This window comes from Dermacentor albipictus, chromosome 5, assembly GCF_038994185.2.
Source record: "Dermacentor albipictus isolate Rhodes 1998 colony chromosome 5, USDA_Dalb.pri_finalv2, whole genome shotgun sequence".
NCBI classification, from domain to species: domain Eukaryota; kingdom Metazoa; phylum Arthropoda; class Arachnida; order Ixodida; family Ixodidae; genus Dermacentor; species Dermacentor albipictus.
In genome coordinates this window covers 104,097,658-104,118,020 of record NC_091825.1, presented here as the reverse complement: position 1 = coordinate 104,118,020, position 20,363 = coordinate 104,097,658, and the positions used below count along the sequence as shown (strand labels likewise).

The 20,363-nt window shown below is 43.1% G+C and overlaps 2 protein-coding genes across 3 annotated transcripts; one reads left to right on the top strand and one right to left on the bottom strand.

The window, feature by feature from the left end:
* The first annotated feature begins 30 nt into the window (after nucleotides 1–30).
* LOC135905923 (5'-deoxynucleotidase HDDC2) lies at nucleotides 31–7,752 on the top strand. The gene is made up of 6 exons (XM_065437043.1): nucleotides 31–333; nucleotides 837–967; nucleotides 2,916–3,018; nucleotides 3,078–3,146; nucleotides 3,773–3,911; nucleotides 7,374–7,752. Exons 1-6 carry the CDS (start codon nucleotides 277–279, stop codon nucleotides 7,457–7,459), a joined length of 585 nt encoding a protein of 194 aa, XP_065293115.1. The 5' UTR covers nucleotides 31–276; the 3' UTR covers nucleotides 7,460–7,752.
* LOC135905922 (FAST kinase domain-containing protein 1, mitochondrial-like) lies at nucleotides 7,511–20,306 on the bottom strand. Of its 2 annotated transcripts, none has more exons than XM_065437041.2 (9): nucleotides 18,727–20,306; nucleotides 17,248–17,454; nucleotides 16,088–16,426; nucleotides 13,640–13,844; nucleotides 12,535–12,666; nucleotides 9,328–9,441; nucleotides 9,168–9,249; nucleotides 8,710–8,824; nucleotides 7,511–7,698 (listed from the first exon to the last, which is right to left on the bottom strand). In XM_065437041.2, the coding sequence occupies exons 1-9, from the start codon at nucleotides 20,113–20,115 to the stop codon at nucleotides 7,615–7,617; spliced, it is 2,667 nt and encodes an 888-aa protein (XP_065293113.1). In that variant the 5' UTR covers nucleotides 20,116–20,306; the 3' UTR covers nucleotides 7,511–7,614. The 2 variants fall into 2 exon arrangements, with proteins under 2 accessions (XP_065293113.1, XP_065293114.1); XM_065437042.2 differs by having other exon boundaries at nucleotides 17,248–17,371; nucleotides 19,385–20,306.
* Between the last annotated feature and the right edge of the window lie 57 nt (nucleotides 20,307–20,363).

Genomic DNA, 20,363 nt, shown 5'->3' with positions numbered 1-20,363 from the left:
GAACTGGCGCTGCAAGCGCTGCCGCTGCCAGCGCGTGTTTTAGTAGTTCCCCGCGTGTGGTTTCTTCTTAGTTTAGCTTTAGCTCCTTCGTGTCGATGTTTGCAGGAGTTAATCATTTATCACTATCTCAGTGATTATCTCTCCCACCAGCCGAGTTCGCACGTTTGCTGAGCGCCGGCATTGAAAAAAAAAAAAAGGAACGCATCTGCTGCTTTGCTGCTCTGAAGCCGTAGTCGGTTTGCTTTGGCCTGGACATTGTGCTGGTGATTGTGCATCATGGAAAACGCGACGACGAACGCATTGTCGTACTTTATGCTCATCGGCAAGCTGAAGGTGCTCTTTTAATCCTTGTGGAAATATAGCAATTTCGGCTGAATTACATTACGTTGCTTGGTGCATAAAATGCTGTGCAGCTTTCACGTCGCTGCCGGTACTGTACAGGTGAACGTGTGTCAGTGAAAATGCTTACATTCATGGGCTATGTATCAGTAAAAAAATCTTGTCAGCAGCTTTACAGTAGTTTAAACATTGCGTCTGCATAAATAACCAGATATGCTCTTGCGGTTGGATGACTTGGCCAAGCTGCGCCAACCAAGCAAAATCGTAAAAAAAGTGATTATATTTTATTGGATGCAAACAGTAGCTTGGTTTCCGAGGAAATAATTTGGCTTTCTTGCAAGTTTCTCTTAGAGCGAGTGGGTGGTTCTACTGTTCACTAAATGTGCAGTGATTGAACAAGGTGACAAAAAGTAAACCAGTGTCATCGAGCTGAAGAAATATGTGCTAAAGCTTGCCAAGTGTCGTTGTCTTACTGTCAATACCTACCAAACACCCAGGGCATCAGGCGGACGGGCTGGGTGTTGAGAGGTGTACCTGACCCTGAACGCATCTCGGGACACATGTACAGAATGTCAATAATGGCCATGATGATTGGAAATAATCCTGAAGCTGGAGTTGACAAGGATAAGTATGGATTCACATTGTCACTAAATGGCATTCTCTGCAGGCATGACTTGTAAAAGCTCATGCTTTAGTCTCGATTATACAGGCAAATGATCATATACATTTCTAATGGGCCAGGATTGCTTGGTTTGTGGGACTTGTGTGTGCAGGCTAACTGTTGCTTGAGGCAACAGCTCTAGAAGATGAAACTCAAGCATAACTGCATCTGCAAAGACAGTGCTCTACGTTTTCAATGTAACTATACTTACAAAGCTATTTTACGGCTACAGCGTTCTCACTCAATTTCCGCAAGATTCGCCTTTGATTCTTAAAATCGCAATAAAAAAAAAAAGTGCACTTCAACATCGAAGTGAGCTGCTGCAGAGATGTGGACTGGTTTCACATTAAATTTAAGAAGCAAGTATGGTTCATGTAAATTGATGCAGTGTTAGGTGTCATACTTTATGTGTCAAAATATGATATAATTATCACTTAGGTGCCACAGATCTGAACCTACTTGTCACTAGTCAAGCCGAGCGATACATTCCAGCAGCCACAGTGCACCGCTAGCTCGCATGACCAAACCGTAGAGCTTCACACACTGGAGGCGCATAGTTAAACAGATATATAAGGTGGATCAAATGAAAACGATATATGGGGGGGGGGGGGGGGGTATTTTGTAAGAGTCCACCTAGTGGACTGTCCATTTCAGCCGCTGCTGATTGGATGCAGCTGTACAAGAGAGGTGGAGATGAGTGGCCCTAGCCAATCAGCAGCGGCCAAAATGGGCAGTCCACTAGGTGGACTTTTACAGAATTCACCCCCCCCCCCCCGGAGTTGTGAACATCAAGTTGTATGAAGTTGAGTATCATTATTGAAATACTGAGTGTTCTTTGTTTCAGTTGTTACACCATGAGATGTGACGTTTGCCAATAAATAGAAGCAGCGTTCTCTGAGCACTGTTCTGTTTTCATTAGATCCACATCACTTGAAATTTTTCACAAGTTGTATCTGTAATATATGAAGCAGTTATTTCGTATAAAGCTCCACAAATAAAAAACAAGCACACTGGAAAATGCATGAAATCACACTTCTACGACTGCACTACCTGCATAGGTTTTGCATATTTGCCTGCCAAGAAAGGGAGCATAAGTCTATAGTACCTACAGTCTCCAACAACCTAAGAATGCCAAGACAAATACATTGCTGTCCAACTATAAGAATTTCCATCGATGCATCAGCCAATTGCATTAGCTCTCTTTCGTGTTGCTATGGTGGAGGCAATCATTTAATATTGGCATCCCTTGGGGACTGTTTCGCAGGCGCACAGAGAGTTTTGTGGGTGGAAGCCTGTGCTGAATTCTTTGGCGGTTATCGATCATACTGCTAGTGTCATTTGCTTATTCCTTTCCTGGCCAAGGTTTTTTGTGGGGGTCATAATACTTTCAACAAATATGTGGCCATGTAGAAAAAGAAACGCCAAAAGTTATCTTAGGAACCTGAGCATCAGCAACTGTAAATGCACAACTTGTCAAATTTAGTGCTGGAGATAAACATGGTTCTTCCCGATATTTTCTAAATGTCAATGTGTTGCATCCCGCTTAAGTCAGGCCTCTGGGCAGTACCTTTGAAGCATGCTGTCCAAGGCATATCACTTGCCTTGTGCAGCACAAAAATGGTCTTCAAATACTTTGTGGCTGTGCTTAACGCAGCTACAATTGTGAAATAAGGAGTTCGAAGAAGCATACATTGCCTCCAAAGCCTCGAGTTGCTGACAATTCGCGAGAAAAGAGTTTGATATGTTGCTGAAAAGTGCAATAAGATTTTTTTTTTTAATTCTTGCCCGTCTTTGTCGTTCAGATGCATAAAATACAAATTTCGCACTCCAGCAAAAATTCGGAGTAGAAATGGTCATATATGTTTCCAGGTGCACTCTTTATTCTCCGAGGATGATGCCAGTGTTCCTTTTGCAGGTGTATCAGGATGGCCCTAGTTCATGATATGGGGGAGTGTATCGTGGGAGATATCACGCCGACATGCGGAGTCAGCAAGGAAGAGAAGTATAGACGAGAGTCGGTATGATAGTGTGTACAACATCTCCGTTTTGCAGTGCTCATGGTGCCTTCTCATTGCAGGACGCTATGAACTGTTTGGGAAAGCTCGTTGACAATGTGTCAGCCACTGAGTTCAGAAGTCTCTGGGAGGTGAGTTACAAGAACAATGGAGAGGATAAACAAAACGTAGACTGCTAAATATTACTAATAATACCAGCTAAATTTATGGCAATAAATATTATGAAAACAAGTCATGCATAGGTGTGAGTAAGTGCTTATGTGTGTCTGCAGTGATCTCGTTTTAAAATTTCAGTCATGCATTGAGTAACATAACATTGTCGTACTACATCTGTGAATGTGGTAGTCTGTAGTACATAATAAAGGCTACACTACCATAGAATTGCTACAAAGCTGCCACCAATTTTTATGCTGTATAATGATGCAGCACCCGCTCGCTTAGGTGCTTAGATGTCATTTGTAGTGAACCATGCAAACATGGAATTTTTTTTTTTCATGCTTCTTCACTGAAGCAGTTTGAGATTTGAATAGCTTTCCTAATGAGCAAAATAAAAGCCTGACTAATAGCTAAATTTTGTATAGTGCAGTTATGTATCCTGATTGAATAAAAGGCCACAGTAAAAAGGCAATAGTATTGCCGTTGGTGCTCATTATAATTAAAAGGCCATTTTTATAGCCAATCGCTAATGCATTTTGTGTAGAGTATCAAATCAGAGTAGCAAAGTGCCCCTGTATCGTTTTATTATTTCTCTTACAAGGAATATGAAGCCCAGAATTCACCAGAGTCCAAGGTTGTCAAGGATCTGGACATGTTTGACATGATCCTGCAGGCCCATGAGTATGAAGTTGAAATGCAGGATCCTGGGAGGCTACAGGAATTCTTCGACAGCACGAATGGTAATTTTCATTTTGTGCCAGTGATGACTCGGGCTACAATTTTGTAGTGATGCTTTTTCTGACTGTGTTCCTCTTCGCGCTTTGTCAGTACTGTCTGCATTATCAATGGGATCAGCTGGCCGTAATTAGTGTATGATGAGAGTGGCACAGAATTGAGCGGAAAGCATCGCTACAAAATTATGGCCCAGATATGCATACTGCCACATGCCTTATTTTTCTTTGCACTGTTGTTTTGTCTGCAGTACTACCTTTGTTATCACCTTCATTTATAGAAAGACAGGCCTGTCTCGCCATGTTGTAATTTCCTGAGCTATAGCCATCACTGGCAGTTAATCTAAAATGTTTTAGGATGCAGCATAAACAGGTGCTGGTTGTAAACTGTGTCATTCAATTTTACAACCACCAACCATGCTGTCACTATCACCACTGTTGGAATGCATTGCTTCCTTATCTGGTGCAAGTTCACCCAATAAAACCTAAATTTCTTCAGCCTGTGTGCACACATCCTCCTGGTGGCATAGTAAATTTGGTTAAACACTTCGTTGAGGAAGTGCATCAGAGATGGGTGTTACAAAATTTAAGATGGCGACTTCCTTTGAGTAGGACATGCAGAGACCTTAAAGAAACCTGCTTGACTTACCTCAAGTTGAGCTTAACAAAAGTTGCTGAAAGATGAGAAAGTAAAAGAACTGCTTTGCATAACAAATGTTCGTCCGGTACACAAATATGCTTGCCAGGTATGGGACCCTCAAAGCTCTAAACTTATAGAAAAGCTTGAATGCATCCAAAACCGCGCTGCAAGATTTGTTTCTAGTAATTATAACTTCCATAGCAGTATTACATTAGTTAAAAAGGACCTTGGTTGCAAAACACTAGCACACTGCCGATTAACTGCAAAATTAGAACTTTTTTTCCGAATCTTCTCTGATCTCACAGGAATAAATAATAACTTGTACATTTTCCCTCCCCACTTCATCTCTAAACAATGCGGTCACGAGCTGAAAGTTTTTGAAATGCGCTGTCGTACTGATGTCTACTGTAATTAATTTTTTTTCGCATGCTTCCGCACACTGGAATAGGCTTCCCAAGAGCATTGGTGAATGTAAAACGTGTTTAGAGTTTCTGTCTTTATTGTCACGCAGTCTGCCGTAGTATAATATCATCCCATTTTCTTTGTCATTTGGCTGGCATTGCGCTTCATGCAATAGTGTACCCTTTCCATTTCTGTGTTTCAATTTGGCACCGCAGTTCACTGAAGACCGTTTTGCCATTGAGATGACTCATCGATGTTACGTATTTTGTTACTTTTACCAACTGTGCTTAGCTGTGTTAAGTTTTTCGCACATGTTCATTTTACTTCAATTTGTCCCCCCCTGCAATAATGCCCTTGTGGTGCTGCAGGTACTTGTATAAATAAAACATGTAGTGTAGACCACGGGGGGGAAGGAGGATTATTCTGCAAGTGTCCACCTAGTGGGCACGTCTGTTTCATCTACTGCTGATTAGCTGGGGACGCCTGTCTCCTGACACATGCCCCAGCCCAGCCAATCAGAACTTCAGCAACAGACAAAATGGACATGTTCATTAGGTGGACACTTGCAGAATACCTCCCCAGTACTATTTAGTAAACCAGAGGAAAAGAAGCGTTCATCGGGTGCAAAGAAAAAGTTATGCAGATACAATGCACAGGTTGGAATCTGCATGAAGTGGCTAATTAAATGCTATTAAACTAACTGTAGTATGTACAGATGCCCTTATTTTCATCCAATGCAACATGTACTCTCACACGATGTTGGTGCACCACATCGTCAACAAGCTGTGCTGTAATGCAAGGCATAGCGACGACACAAGGGCGAAGTTGATATCTGATGTCTTTCATAGGGAACATGGTGAGCAGAGGTGTACGCACAGAGGAGTAGAACGCATTTATGGACTTCTATGCCCTTTGTGTGACAATGGCATATAGTAATCTGTAAGTTCTGGGAGAATTGGCCAAGAATTGGCACAGAGAAAGTGGCCCAAGAAAGGGGTGGCACAAATATAAGAAATTCAAAGAAGTCACTGAAAATGTTAGGCTATTTCAGTAAGAGGTCTGCATGCTTTAGACATACCTACAAGCTGACATTATACTGACAGGTTGTGGCAATTTATTGTCTGATTAAGCAGAACAGAGGTGCCCTCACTGGCATTACCTTGTTGGTTAAAATCCATGCTGTGTAAGCTGGTGGTGGCACATATTCAATTGATCAGGGAACAAGTAGCCTTAATATAAGAAAAATTAAAGAAACTGTTAAATATCATGCACTATTAAACTAAGAAGTCTGTGTGCATCAGAGATACTTATGAAACAAGTACAGTTTCCATGTCGTGATATATTGTTTGATTACGCAGAACAAAAGTGCACTGACTAGCACTACTTTGTCAATCAACACGCAGTGCTAAGGTAGGATGATTTGCTGGAGCTTGCATCCAGTGCACATATATGTATGTATGTACACAAATTCATCCAGCGAGATGACTCAGATTGACCAGCCAACCGAATGATGCAAAACCATTGCAGGGCTAGGCAAAGAAAGTGTCACTTTAAAGCTGCTTTTGTAAATCTAGCTCTGCAATGTGCAAGAACTTTCAACCATTCAATTGTGGTATTTGGCTTTGTAGTGGCAGTTCTTTTTTACAAAGAACATCTGCACAAAACCTATAAGAAAGTAGTCACAACCTTCAATATATATACTGAACAAAACTACTAGTAGCACATATTTGTGTCAGTACTACGTATATGTTTTGCGAGCTTCCACTCTGTTTGAGTACACTTCAAACATTACTATGGCTTTCTTAAAGCCTTTCCACATTTAAAAAAGCTACTGCTTACAAAAAAACTCATTTTCCTGTTATAATAATTTGTCAAAATAATTCAGAGCAATTCATATTTTCAAATTATAACTGTACCGCTAGCATATCCTCAATCAAGGTTAATCTAGTCCTTGTATTACACAGAACAATCACAAGCTTTGTCACCATTCTTCCCTTCATGGTAACTTCATTTTTCAACCCAATTATGTGCCATGCTGCATCAAGCATCGCCATAAAGTTGGAATCCAATAAAAAAACACTAACACTTTCAGTCAGTATTTTTTTCCACCAGAACATCGCAGTAATGGAACTACTATCCCAGAGACGCTGCTGACATTTTTGACAACAAACTCTTTCAGAGGGCATTAGCTAACATTTTATGGTCGGGAATTATTAGTACATATGTTATGTTGTTATGCATCCTGTTTCACCACTCCCCCCTGTAATGTTTCCAGGCATTGAGGGTAATGAACAAACAAACAAACAAACAAACAAACAAGGATTCATTGTACTATATTTGCTCTGCACACCCCTAAGCATTGACCTGCTTAGAGTTGCACCCCACTGTGCTAGAGTGGTCACCACTTCATTCTTCTGCCTTGTTTACAGGAAGGTTCCAACACCGCATTGTAAAGACATGGGTAGAGCAGCTCTACAAGCTCAGGGCCACTCACCTTTCCCAGAAGGCAGCATGAAGAATTCAGCTGTGCAACACTGCACGACAGCCGTAAACTTTTTATAAGATGTGATGGGTATATTCATTTAATTTACTGTACACTCTACAAGCATGACTAAAACTTGACTGTGATGAAACATCCGCTGTGCACTGAAACCTCGAAGCTGGCTCTTGTCATGCCGAGAAAATCTTCTCTTGCAAATACTCCCTCTGTGCTTCAAAGTCCATGCCTATGCTTGAAAATTCATTACAAGGTACCTGGAACGAGTAAAGGGAAAATGCAGAAATAAATTTCATCTTAATTTTATTGAATACCATGTTTTTCTTTGCACATCTTGCTCATGTGTCAAAGCCTTGGCTGAGTAGCAGCTGCTTTGCCATTAAGAATTTGTACAGAGCTGACGTTGACACTTGAACCGCACAATTCAACAAGAGGTAGTACTAAGATAATAGGGTCCAAAAGGACACCGGCAACCATGTAAACTAGAAATGTGTAACTGCTGCATTGGTTTGAGTGTGCGCACACTGCAAGTAGAGGTGATGGGGTGATGACTGATGATTGTGCATATTTTTGGAATGCCTAAACTCCAAATGTTCATGCAACAGCCACAAACACAAATGCATAGCTCTCTTGCAACCATATCGAAGCATGCAACCTAGAATTCAGAAATGCTGCATTCACTCTTGAGTTTGACCACAGCATCTGCCTGTCAATTTCAGGCCAAGTGCCTAGGTCATAAAGATATTCACCTTTCTTGTGGCACCCACGACTTGAAATTCTTGTCTCTAACTGTGCTTTTTGCAAGAGCGCAACAATTGTCTTTTTCCTATCATGTTGCCTCTCTACACAAATACAAAGAAAGGCCTCTAAATGGTTTTTGCTGCAAACTGTCCAAGAAATGGTGCGTACATATGCTTGGGATGTGGAAGCGGTTGCTTATATTTGAATACACAAATCAGATGACACATTTCCTTCATGTGAAAATTAAAAATCCTGAGACTTAGTAGTGTAACATCACTTTATGTTACTGTGGCCACGCTTTTATTAATAGAAGTAAAAATGTGTGTGTGTGTGGGGGGGGGGGGGAACAAATACAGCCACCAAGCATCATAAACGCTCTCGCTCCCATATACCACAATGCATCAGCTCAGTTCCCCCTACATCTACCAATGGCACAAGAAGTGCTGGCAGCCAGTCACGCTCCGAGTGTTAAGTTTGGGTAGCTGAGCATTGTACTTGGCTACATATATAATTGATAAGCAACTCGCCTTGATGACAGTGTAGCCCAGTATTTCCAGCTGTCGCAGTTTTGTTGCAATAGGTCCAAGCAAGTGATTCTCATTGCTACAGTAGTCTTCATCTCCTAAAAGCATGATGGCCAACCTGGCAAAATTGATGGTGAAAGCGAAGTGTTGAAGGCACCAGCTTTCAGGCTGTCTCGGAGCACCAAGTCATAAAATGAACTTCACACAAGATCACCAAAGTGGCACGAAAAATTAGTGCAGGGACAATTAGGCATACTTCATTCGAGTGTGGCAGCATTCATCCAAATTTCAAAGGGGAATCTGTTCATATTAATCACAATTAGCAGCATTCATGCGGTGACACTGACAACTAGACGAATACACTGAAACTTAGCAAACTAGACCCTAATGCTGCTAATACAATCGGGAGTTCTGACTTCAAGCTATAAAGCACGCTGGAAGAGAAAAATAGTGGCGGTTACCTTCTTACTGGTAGACAAGGATTGGCTTTGAAGTCGTGCTGGGAAATGAATCCAAATTCTTTTCCAGCATAGCACTCGAAATCTAAAAATAATAAAAAGTACATTTTGATTCTGGCACATAATATTATTCAGTATCACTGAGCAAATTATGAAACCGTACCAATATGGTGGAAGTATGGAGACTGTGTTTTTGGACGTACTAGCCCATCTTCTCCTGCTAGGTCCCTCAATACATCTTCAACCATGCTAAAAAGCTTGTCACACTTTGGGCCACCTGCATACAGAAAAGGTATGTGTGTAGAGAGCCATCCTTTTACAGGCACTATTAGCATGAGCTATGTTTTCTTTATTGTGAAGCTTTACCTTCTTACACCCTCCTCCACCCAGACAATTCTGAATAACGATTAGCAGTCTCATTTTTTATACCTCCCTCTTGCCAACTTTCTTTCATAGGCCTGCTAGGACTTTGTATTTTTTCTATTATATGGCACAATGAAAAACATTAAAATAAACTGCCCTGACCCTGTGCAAAGTGGGAATAAGTTTCTCAATGGCTCCCAGCATACTCTCGCTACCAAGTTGGTCCTACCATGCAGGTAGAATTGCAAGTGCAGGTGTATGTGCTGAAGTATGAAATGCAACACTTGGTAATTAACATGCTGACATCTCTTGCAAAGACATTATTGATTACAACTCCCAATCAAGATGTTGGAAGAAGTTCTTAATACCGCTAGTCACATATAAACTAGCATGTGCTTCCTCTCGAAACTGCTCCATGCCAATGTCACAGCTGTTCTTCATGCTTTCCCTTAGCTGAGTACACTCAGGGCGACCCCGACTGAAAACACTGGAGAAAGAGCAAAAAAAGCTAGGTCCACATGCTACACCTGAGCGACTGTAGTACACCTAAGCGACTGTAGTACTGTAGTCAACCCAAACCATTGATTGTGATGCCTCCAGAGTCAACCAGTGCTACAAACCACATTAAAACCTTTGTGAGGACACGTATTGTAATTTGGTATCAGCATCGGCCCACCAAGTCGCCGCCTTTGATTACACTATCTCTGAGACCAGCCCTTTTTTTTTATACCACCTCTGGGAACGGCCCAATTTACTATTACACTGTGTCATGATGTTGATTGTGTGCTGCACAAAGAATAGGACGCACTACATGGCCACAAAAGATCCGTGTGCTGCACAACGCAGCAAATGACAGTATCTCAACTGGGAGAACGCTGATCAACAGTTTTGGAGTTCATGACCCGGTGTGCTGCCTGCTTTGTAGACCGGGTGGCCTACTGTTTTACTGGACTGTTAACCCTGTGCTAGTGGAGAGTTGTGGCCAGTTATTCTAATGGCCAGCTGCCCTGCCCTGCTGCCTCACCTGAGTACCAGTGTGGTGCCAACTGTCCCAAGAGCAGATATTACGGTTTGAGCACACTTCATTTAGAGGTAGCCTGCAGACCTCAACAACTCTCTAAATAACAACCAGCTTTGTGCACTCAATGGCGACAGTGACGATAACTCTCCAGGCTTGACAGTAGACAAGTACGAAAGCGTATGCAATGACACACGCCTGGCTGTTTTGTACACAGAACTGTAGTTTCATGCTGTTGCAGATGCTTCATTTTTATGTCATGCTGTTGTATGGTTTGAAATGTCTCTCTTAATATAGTCAATGCCATTTGTGCAAGAACCTCGACAGCCATGTTGGCTATTGTAACGATCCTTGGCCCAGCACCATCACACACTTTCTCCAGCATGAGGCCACTTTACTCACCGAGACAAATGAAAATGACACATCAAATGCTGCACAGGTAGGCAAAGAAAGCTTTGCTTTGAATGACTTGACAGGGCCGACGAGAACATCACTACACCATCACGGTTCCCATGCTAGTTGAAGTCGTAGCTTTCTTTTTTTTTTTTTTTGAGTGGGACTGAATATGCCAGTGAAGTAGTACAATGAGACAGCAAGTTAGGCGCAGCTGTTGATTTAGACACAATTACCAGAAAACAGAAGAGGCAGCATAAGGCATGTATGTGATGGCGTTGCTAGAACCTGGCTTTTACATGATACAGTCGAACCCACTTATAACGATACCGGTTTTAACAATATATTGGTTGTAATAATGAAAAGCTGCTGCACAGTCAACCTTTATACGTTTTCTATGGGGAAATAACCCGCTTACTACAATTGCCCCATGCCACATTATCTGTTATAACGATTAAGTCTGGCTGCTGAGTATCTGTGCCGAAAGGTAATGGAATGTGAAATCCTTGAAAAGTAAAAAAAGAATGCAAGCTGCTGCACGATTGTCCACCACCCCAACTACTGCCACGCGCTTCTATTTATGAGAGATGCATGCCAGCCTCACGTGTGACTCCCCCGTCGCGCTACTGCCCCTCCAAACATGAATGGGCTGCACCCATAGCTCTGTGCCATGCCACTCTAAGAAACACGAATGGACCACGCCAACTGCACTGACAATGCTGCCGGCGCTGCTCCCAGATTGCTTGCTGGGCCCTGACAGTTGGTCCTGGTTATAACAATTATCGGTTATAACATTGGAATTTTCGTGGCACTTGAATATTGTTATAAGTGGGTACGACTGTACTGACACTTAAAGGGGCCCTGAACCACCCTTCAGGCTTGGTAAAGTAACATAGTTCGCGGGTAGCACAGGCTGCTGAGAACATCTCAGCCAGGTTTTGCTGTTGTACGCGGTGCGTGGAACTCGCAAGCGAATCGCTAAGTCACCTTTCTCTCAAATGCTCTCTTTTCAACAGAAAGCCCTGTCCTCACTTTTTACTGAACACTTTATTTTGTCACCAGACACTTTAGTTAGTCATTCCCTTAGACGGCTGCTATTGACCGATAGCTAACACCAAGCTGCAGTCGGCTGCATAGCATAGATACCATGGCTGCCGCAGGGTGCTGCCACGGGTCCGCATTACTAAGCACACTGTGGCTCGCTGAGGACAACTGAGTTTGGCTTATGTTCAGCGTGTCGTAGGTACCAAAGGTGAAGTCATGGCATCTATGTTAACATCCGAAATGAAATTTGAGCTGCAAGCCATGGTGACATTTAGAAGGCAGAGCGATGTGGGCATGCCCCACTGCACCGTAACCTTCACAGTGCAAGGCATTGAAGAAAGAGCGAGAGCACAGAGGAGGCCATGTTAGATTGCCAAAAACTCCGCTTCTGCTGAACACACTGAAATGCTTTTTGTGGCAAAGTATTTCGTAGATAGCCTATTTTCACTTCAAATGCCTTTCTCCACTTCAATAAAAAGTGGCTCAGGGCCCCTTTAAAACAATAGTCATGAACTACAATGGAATACGCAGACTGGCTGATGTCACACTCACGAGAACTGCGTTCAATTGCTGAAGGAGGTGCAGACCACAACCAAGGAACATCGAGTTCAGGGCATTGGAGCTCAACACACCGGTTGCATTCAAACAGCATTTGGTCAACGTCGTCCTTCATTTCTGGGCACTCTGCAATACAAAGACCAATAGACAAGCCCTCAAGACACATGCTGCAGATTCCTTGATTAAATGCATCATCAGAAGACAAAGAAAAAGACACCAGCAAAAGATAAGGCATTATTCGCAGCAATGTTTTTTTATTTCTGTTTCTGATGCTTCCAAAAATGGAGTTGTTCTTTCGAGATTATCATCATCATCCTCATCAATGCGCTAAAGTAAAACCCAACAGTCTTAACAGCTCAGAGCAAGAATATGCTAAGCCTTGCCCAATGCATAAACGAACTTAGGAGAGTGATAGCTGGCTATGGAACTCTTATGAACAGCTCTCATGCACATGTTCAGCTCTCAGTGCTTTACACTAGGACTCTTTGGCTAACATGACATCTTTTCGTGGAGCCACGATAAGAGTGTTGATGATCACAGTGATCACATCTGCTACAAGAAGTCTGAGCACAAGACATAGTCAAAGGAAAGCCTGTTACCCAGTAAGTATACAAAGCCATGGATTATGTTGGGTTCTAAATGTCGAGCCCTGCCTATGTGACTAACGTATAACAGGCTATGCTCTTCATTGTTTGAAAGTAATTCAAATTAACAAGCTAGAAAGTGCAAAAATAAGTAGCAAATAACAGAGAAAAAGAAAGTATAATAAGCTGGGAAACCAGGCCATTCCATGGGCAGCAACAAATGACACAGGTGATGAAGGAGATTTTTAGCTAAAGGACTGCCAAGAAAAGAAACCTCTGTAGTCGCATCTTGCAGTACGAGGACCCTGCTTGCACTAATATGAAAATCTGGATTCCAGGATAGTTGGCTTCTCAAGACACCACTAATTACAAGTTGTACGTGCTCATCATAGATAAAAATATTCACCCTTTGCACATCAAGCTCTCTTGTGCCTCTACTTGGTGATGCAGGCTGTGTGATTAATGCTTGTGGAGTTATCACTTAAGAAAAGTGCATACAATAGTTATGAACTTACCATTTACGAAGCTGTCCACCTTCTGCAGATAGCTGATGCTGAAAATCTTGCGGACTAATCGCTCCGCAAAGCAGTCCAAGTGCAAGAGGCTGTGAGAAAAACGAAGTACGTCCACGACGTGCAACTCGTCCATTTCTGCAATTTCGACTAGGTGGTTGGCGTACAGGTTTCCAAGTTCTTCGAGGCACTGTGGCCTGTAGTTCACCTTTAGTTTGAAGAGAGAGGGAGAGAGAAAAAATTATAATGTTACCATAGAAATTTCAACACCAAGATGTCTACTATATAAGGTATCAAGCAAGCACATTACCCTTATGCAGTTCAATGTTTCTTTAAGATAGGCGACCTTCCTTAGTGCACCCTGCCAGATTTTGCTGACCATCGTGTTCATCGACTCTGTGCTGCCCTCGCTTTATGTTTATTATAGCGTGGTGCTGCGCTGGTTTTGCTGGCTCGCAAAACACGCACAAACTGCAAGTAGCAGAGAGTTCAACTTCATGTGATGTCACGAGATGCCCGAACAGTCTAGGCCACTTGACCAAAAATCAGCTGCAGTGGCGAATCCACCACTCTGGATGGATGGATGTATGTATGTTATGAGCGTCCCCTTTGTAATGGGGCAGTGGGTTGTGCCACCAAGCTCTTGCTATTATACTGTCTAATGTCCTAACTAGGTTAAAAAAGAAAAAAAGAAGAAAAAGAAACCTCGCTATGAATTCCCACAGCCAAATTTTCTGACCCCCTATTGTGAACCTTGTTTTTGCAGTCTCCGTTTTTTGTTGTTTCCCTACTTTTCTTCCACCAATCTTCCAATCGCCTCTTACTAATTTCTATTGCTCTTACTAATCTCTATAGACGGTACCGCCGTCTGTCGGGCGCCATTTTACTCACCGACTAGGGGTGTATGTAATTTCACCCCTCCCCCGGTTGGGCGGCGGCAGATTTGAATTTTGAAAAAGGTACTCAGACCCTTCAGATGCAATTTTCTCGTAAACAAAGTCTTTGCTTGGCACAAGGCAAGCATTGGGAGGTTTCTGGAATGGTATTTGAACAGTACACGCCGATATTCTATTTGCCTTTAGAGTCCCTTTAAGACTACAGTGTAGTTTTCTTCTGTGCTCTCTGGTTGACAACGCTATGCCTTGGTGCATGTGTACACGTAGCATTGCATCTTGACCAAACTAGTCTCTTGTGGGCAGCCATCACATTTGTCACACCAGGCCCAAAAATTAAGCTTGTTGTGGCTTTACATTGTTAGAAGCATCAGAGGAGCTGCACGTCATGACCAAGCGACTGCTTTAGTAATGCACATAACCACATTTTTGCACACATAACACACACAGTTCATATCTTGGATGCCCAGCTACAGCCTACTAAACAGGCAAAAAAAATGGAATAATAATGGGCATAAATAACTGCATGTAACAAACCTCAACACAACCCTGTACAAGTATCTGCACAAAGCAGCACTCGGTGAACCAAAAACAATGTTACCAGAGTTCTATATTAAAAGGACCCTGATTTTACTTTGTATAGAATGTGCCAATACGAAAGGGAACACAAGATTTGCATTCAAAGTTCATAATTTTTCTTGCTTTTGCACTGAAATTAGAATAGTGACTTGCGGCATATTTTTAATTCCAAGATGTTGCAGGCAGCAGAAAGCAAGGTTTCATGTCACACGCCTGTCCAAATCATTACTTGAAAGCATATTAGGTGTTGCCATTCGTACTGGTGCACATAGCTGCCAAAACTTTAAAGCGTGGTGCAACTTCAGGGCAATGCACACTGCGTTTGCGAGCAAAGTTTGTCTTAAAGATAGCTTCACAGCAATGCCCTCCAAAACGCTGTGAAGCTGCACTTGAAGGCAAAAGTCACATATTATCAGTGTTCTATCTTTGTACATTATTGAACTTCCAGCGAGAAACTTATCCCGTGCTGTACTCTTCCATTAGCATTCACCATTTTCAAATGTCATCTGTATAAATGCATGCAATGAACATGGACAAGAGAATTTTCAAATGACAGCCACAGCGAGACAAGATAACATTTTGAAATAAAGGTTTACAGGAACTGAGCGGACCTTGTATACACATTGGTGAGCAACCTGAATGAGCCTAACAAAACCTTAAAAGTCAATATTCATTACCACAGATGTAATGAATCTAGCTGGATCTTCTGGGTGCCTTGGCAACTGGCGGATAGCCTACTCGAAGTCACTGACAGTCTTCATGTAAGCATTTAGACTTGAGAAATCATAATGAAGACTGCAGCTTCCGCTAAAGATTGCATTTAGAAACGCTCTTGGCTGATGCCATTCTTGATGTGTGCCAACTAACAGTTCACATAAATTAGCAAGAGGGCCTTTTCTTTCCCCCCTCTGCTTGTGCTGGGTGTAAGTGTGAAAATACACAGTGTATGCAGGTTTGACAGAAATATGAACAAACAAACCTTGGCACAGGCTGCAGTGAGCTTCATTGCGAGGTGTACTTTGAGGCTCTTCTTCAGCGCAGACTCGCACAAAACCTCAAGGGTCGCAGGCACGTACAACTGGTGTCCCAGTATGCACTTGAGCACCTGCCGGAAAGTGGAGTTGTTGAGGACCGGGGTGCTAGCCTCCAAAATATCCGCCCAGAGCCGAGCATCTGCCTTGGAAATGCGCCACCGCTGCTGCCTGCTACCGCCGGTTGGGAAGAACTTCATCATCAGGTTTGAGGCAATGTGGATGTTTGGGATCTCCTGGTGTCTTTCAAGAACACTCTTGTACCAGACGTGCGGGAGGTCATGCTCCTATCGTGAACAATTACCGAAAGGAAACGAGATATGAGATAATGGTTAGTGCCAGACACAGTTCAAGACGCCTAAATGATTACAGCAAAGTTCTCCGTACGAAAAGTTTTCTGTAACACATTTCATGTTTGGCAGGCACAGTGGAAGTAACAGAAGCAGTCCGGTTATAGAAATTTCACTCCATACAGTTCACAGTGCACTTGTTTTTGGTCTGAGAGACTTCCTATGGAATAACTACTTCAGGCATTAGATCAACAACTTGTGGACATCAGGTTAAGCCAACTTGCATATTAATTGTGCACGTCTGTGTTTCTAGTATGCAACATATGTTTTGGTCATGAGCACAAGCTTTGCAACCGCTTGGTCATTTCCTATGCTGCTACCCATAATGCGGGCCAATGTAGCAGCACAGCAGATGAACGAGTGAGCCAGTGCAAGTTTCAGGACCTCGGGATGTCCTGCTCCCACGTACCACTTTTTGCATTGTGACGGCATGACATAGTAGAAATGAGTAGGACTGGCTGTGGAAGAGCTGCTATATTAAATTTTTTAGGGCACTGTAAAGCTTGCCAGTCATTTTTATAGAGGCTAGAAGTCTAACATCCCTACTTAAGGAAAAAATTGAATTGTTGAAAATTTTATATCAGTATGCCTTTAAACAACCACATGCTCAAACAAGAACAACAACGAAAAAGATAATATCAAGACAGTACACCACACCAATGAAGGTGGAGCTTTTTGAAAAGAAAGGCAGAGCAATGCTTGTGAGCCACATTACAGAACAACTGACGGGCTAGCAGGATATCATTGGGGATACTCACATATGAAAATTCGTCTTGAAAACTCTGATTGTAAAAGAAGAAGAAGAATTGCAAAGGGGACAGCTGTGTCTTGATGCGCTCCATGGCCTCCAGTGCACACTCTTTCGACCTTGTGCTGCCAAACCTGAAGAGAAAACCGCAGCACACTGTTGCCTTGTCAGGGTTTAGTGCAAACTGGCCGTGCTTCAACTCTTGTACCAAGCACCTCTGAGGGAGAAGAAAAAAATAAAAGGTAATCTAGATGGCAATTTTTTCCATATATTTACATAGCTAAACCTTGATATAATGAATTACCATGTATAACGAAGTAAAGTTTGTCCATGGTTTAGTTCAATAGAAATTCAACTGCTATAACAAATGTGAAAAGGTGAGATATGAAATAATATTTGTTACAGCAAAGCAGATATTTGCTTGTAGCTCAAAATATGCATTCTTGTTGCAAAAATGTCAAATACTCGGAAAGAGCAACTCCAAAAAACACATTGCACAGGTCCTAGGTAGGCATGCTCACTCCCAAGTACACTGACTTATGCTGGCTCCACTACGATTTCACAGGTGAGATAAAGCATCAGTGACAAAGGGAGTGAATGGATGCGAGTATGAACAGGAGAGAGTGCCGGTTAATGTGAGTACGAACGAATCAGTGATGGTGATTTCGAGAGGACATATGAGAGTATGAACGCGAGTGACCATCGCTGAGTGTCAGTGGAAGTGAGTATGTATGTGAGAGAGTGCGGATGCAACGATGAGCTTAAGTGGGTGCTGTTAAATGTGCACAGAAATGACTATGAATTCAAGTGAGTGCTGGTGTGTATAAGTAGGTGCGAGTAGGAATGTGAGGGCACATGAGCGTGAGTGTGCACGTAGCCTCAAAACATATTGGTGAGTGAATATGAGCAAGTATCGGCGTATTCTGCCGACCTATACCATTCTAGTTGCATGTGTGTGCCTTCACCAGTGACTTGTCTTGGCTGGGTAGCCGTCAATAAGCCAGCCTGCACATCTCGTGTGATCCCATTGTTCACATATTACCAACATATTAAGGCATGCTGCCAACAAGCATAGTGTTTTCGTAGAGGTCACCACATTTCTGAGGCCTCTAATGGCAGCCTTGGGCACCATAAATCTCAAAAGTGCCTAACACCATTCGTGACTGTCACACGGCAATGTCATGAGAAGCAGAGTGATTCGTTAGCAGAGTGAGTTGCCAAAAATAATAAATCTGCACTAGACATTAGTATACCCACTTTCCCGTATACAAAATACCTCGGGCACGCAGTGGTTGTTTACAAGGTTCACGAGTTAACTCAATAAAAGTGATAATAAGCAATTTATGGTAATGACGTGCGTGTCCCTACATCAATTAATGGTGGTAATGCATTGGCTGGATCTGGGAGGTGATGTTACTGCACCCTCGCGTAGTGTCCACTTCTGCAACATGACAAACATCAGAGGATGTGTTATGGATTGGCAAGGTACCTCAAGCACTTCTCTTGCATGTCTCGATATCAAGAAAGTCATGTTGTAAAGGCTGACGAGTGCACTAAGCACAGAAACAGTGTTAAGAATGTCGGGGAGCTTTTCCATCCAGCGTTTCGCAAACAAGTTCATCAGTTCTTTGCTTCTGCACTCCTTCAGGAATTTGCTGCTAGCCAAGTGTTTGATCAGAAGGACATCTACGTCTGGCATGTGTATTGCCAAAAGTCCGGTGAATTCTTCTCGGTGACCGTCACTCCATCCAACATCATCAAAGATGCTTATCAAATCAACTACGTCTGTTGTCCGCAATAGACCTTCGCTTTTACGATGCATGGCTACTTCTTTCGCTTTTTCAAAGAGCGAAGGAGCTTCCAAATGACGTAGCTTGCACAATCGCAACAGCTTTGAAAGCTCGCTCATTGTAAGCTTGGCACAGTTCAGCAAGCAGTGGTCGAGAAATGGCTTCAGTTTCTGCGCGTCACCCGAAGAGAACCGGACCGCCGCCTCAAGGACCAGGAGCGAGTCGGACGGCGAAACGTTGTCTCGGAAAGAGGAGAGCATAGCAGTCAATTTATCGAGTACAAAGTCCACGTATTCGCAGGAAAAAAAATACGCAACGTGACACAAAATTGCCGCTACGCTCCTGTAAGAATCGTACGTGAATGGGATCGTGTCGAACGTCCGCTGAACAAGCGAGCACACGAGACCGCTGAGGACAAATCCGTTACGTTTCAGGAAGTTGGACGCTTCGGCCAGCCTGACAAGCCCCACTAGATCAAACGCTTCACGCTCCACGATGCAACGTTCTTGTAGTTTCACGAGCACGTCGTGGTATTTCGGAACGCACAGCTTGAGCAGAGCGTCCAGGAGATGGACTGCCTCCTCAGAAGTGAAACACTCCATGTTCTTCTCTATTTCATCGAGAAGGACGGCAAATGACGGGTGGTGATGGAGGGACAGAAACATGTCAACAGTGTCCGAGTTAGCAGCCGCTTGGACGCGCATTGTGACTTTGATATCACGGTAAGCCCACTGAAAACTGCTCAGTATGCGGTATTGAATCCTCACAAGCGCCTCGGCAGAGGCGACAAGATCTTGCGGCTTCTTGGGCTTCGAATCCTCCCCAGCAAAGACAAGGTGCAACACCTCATCCACGGACCGGCACGCATGGAAGCGCTTCTTGAATTCGTCCCGGTGTACTCCTGCTGGTTCAAGCACGTAATCTTTGTAGCTAAGCGATGACGAACCTGCTTTATCATCTTCAATCAGGCCTTTCGCCTGAGATAAGGTTCGGCAGTAGGAAGTCCTTAGAGCACCCGCTGACAGCCGGCAGAGCAGACGTCTCGCGAAGACAACGCTGGAGGTTACATTCAGCCTAGCGTAGTACATGACTGGCGTGCTGGCGTTGGCAGGCTGCGTTAGGTGAAAACATCAAAGGACTCTTATAAAAGTCTTTATGTTTTCATCGCATTACATGACACGCGCGCGAGGACTCGCACTAGGACAAATACCACACACTAAACTTCGTTTTACACAACATTCGCACTTATGACAGGGTCCATGTTGAAGGAGGCCGCAAAACCTGCGCGTGCACGCAAAGAAACAACTTAAACACGTGTAGTATAAATTGTACAAAT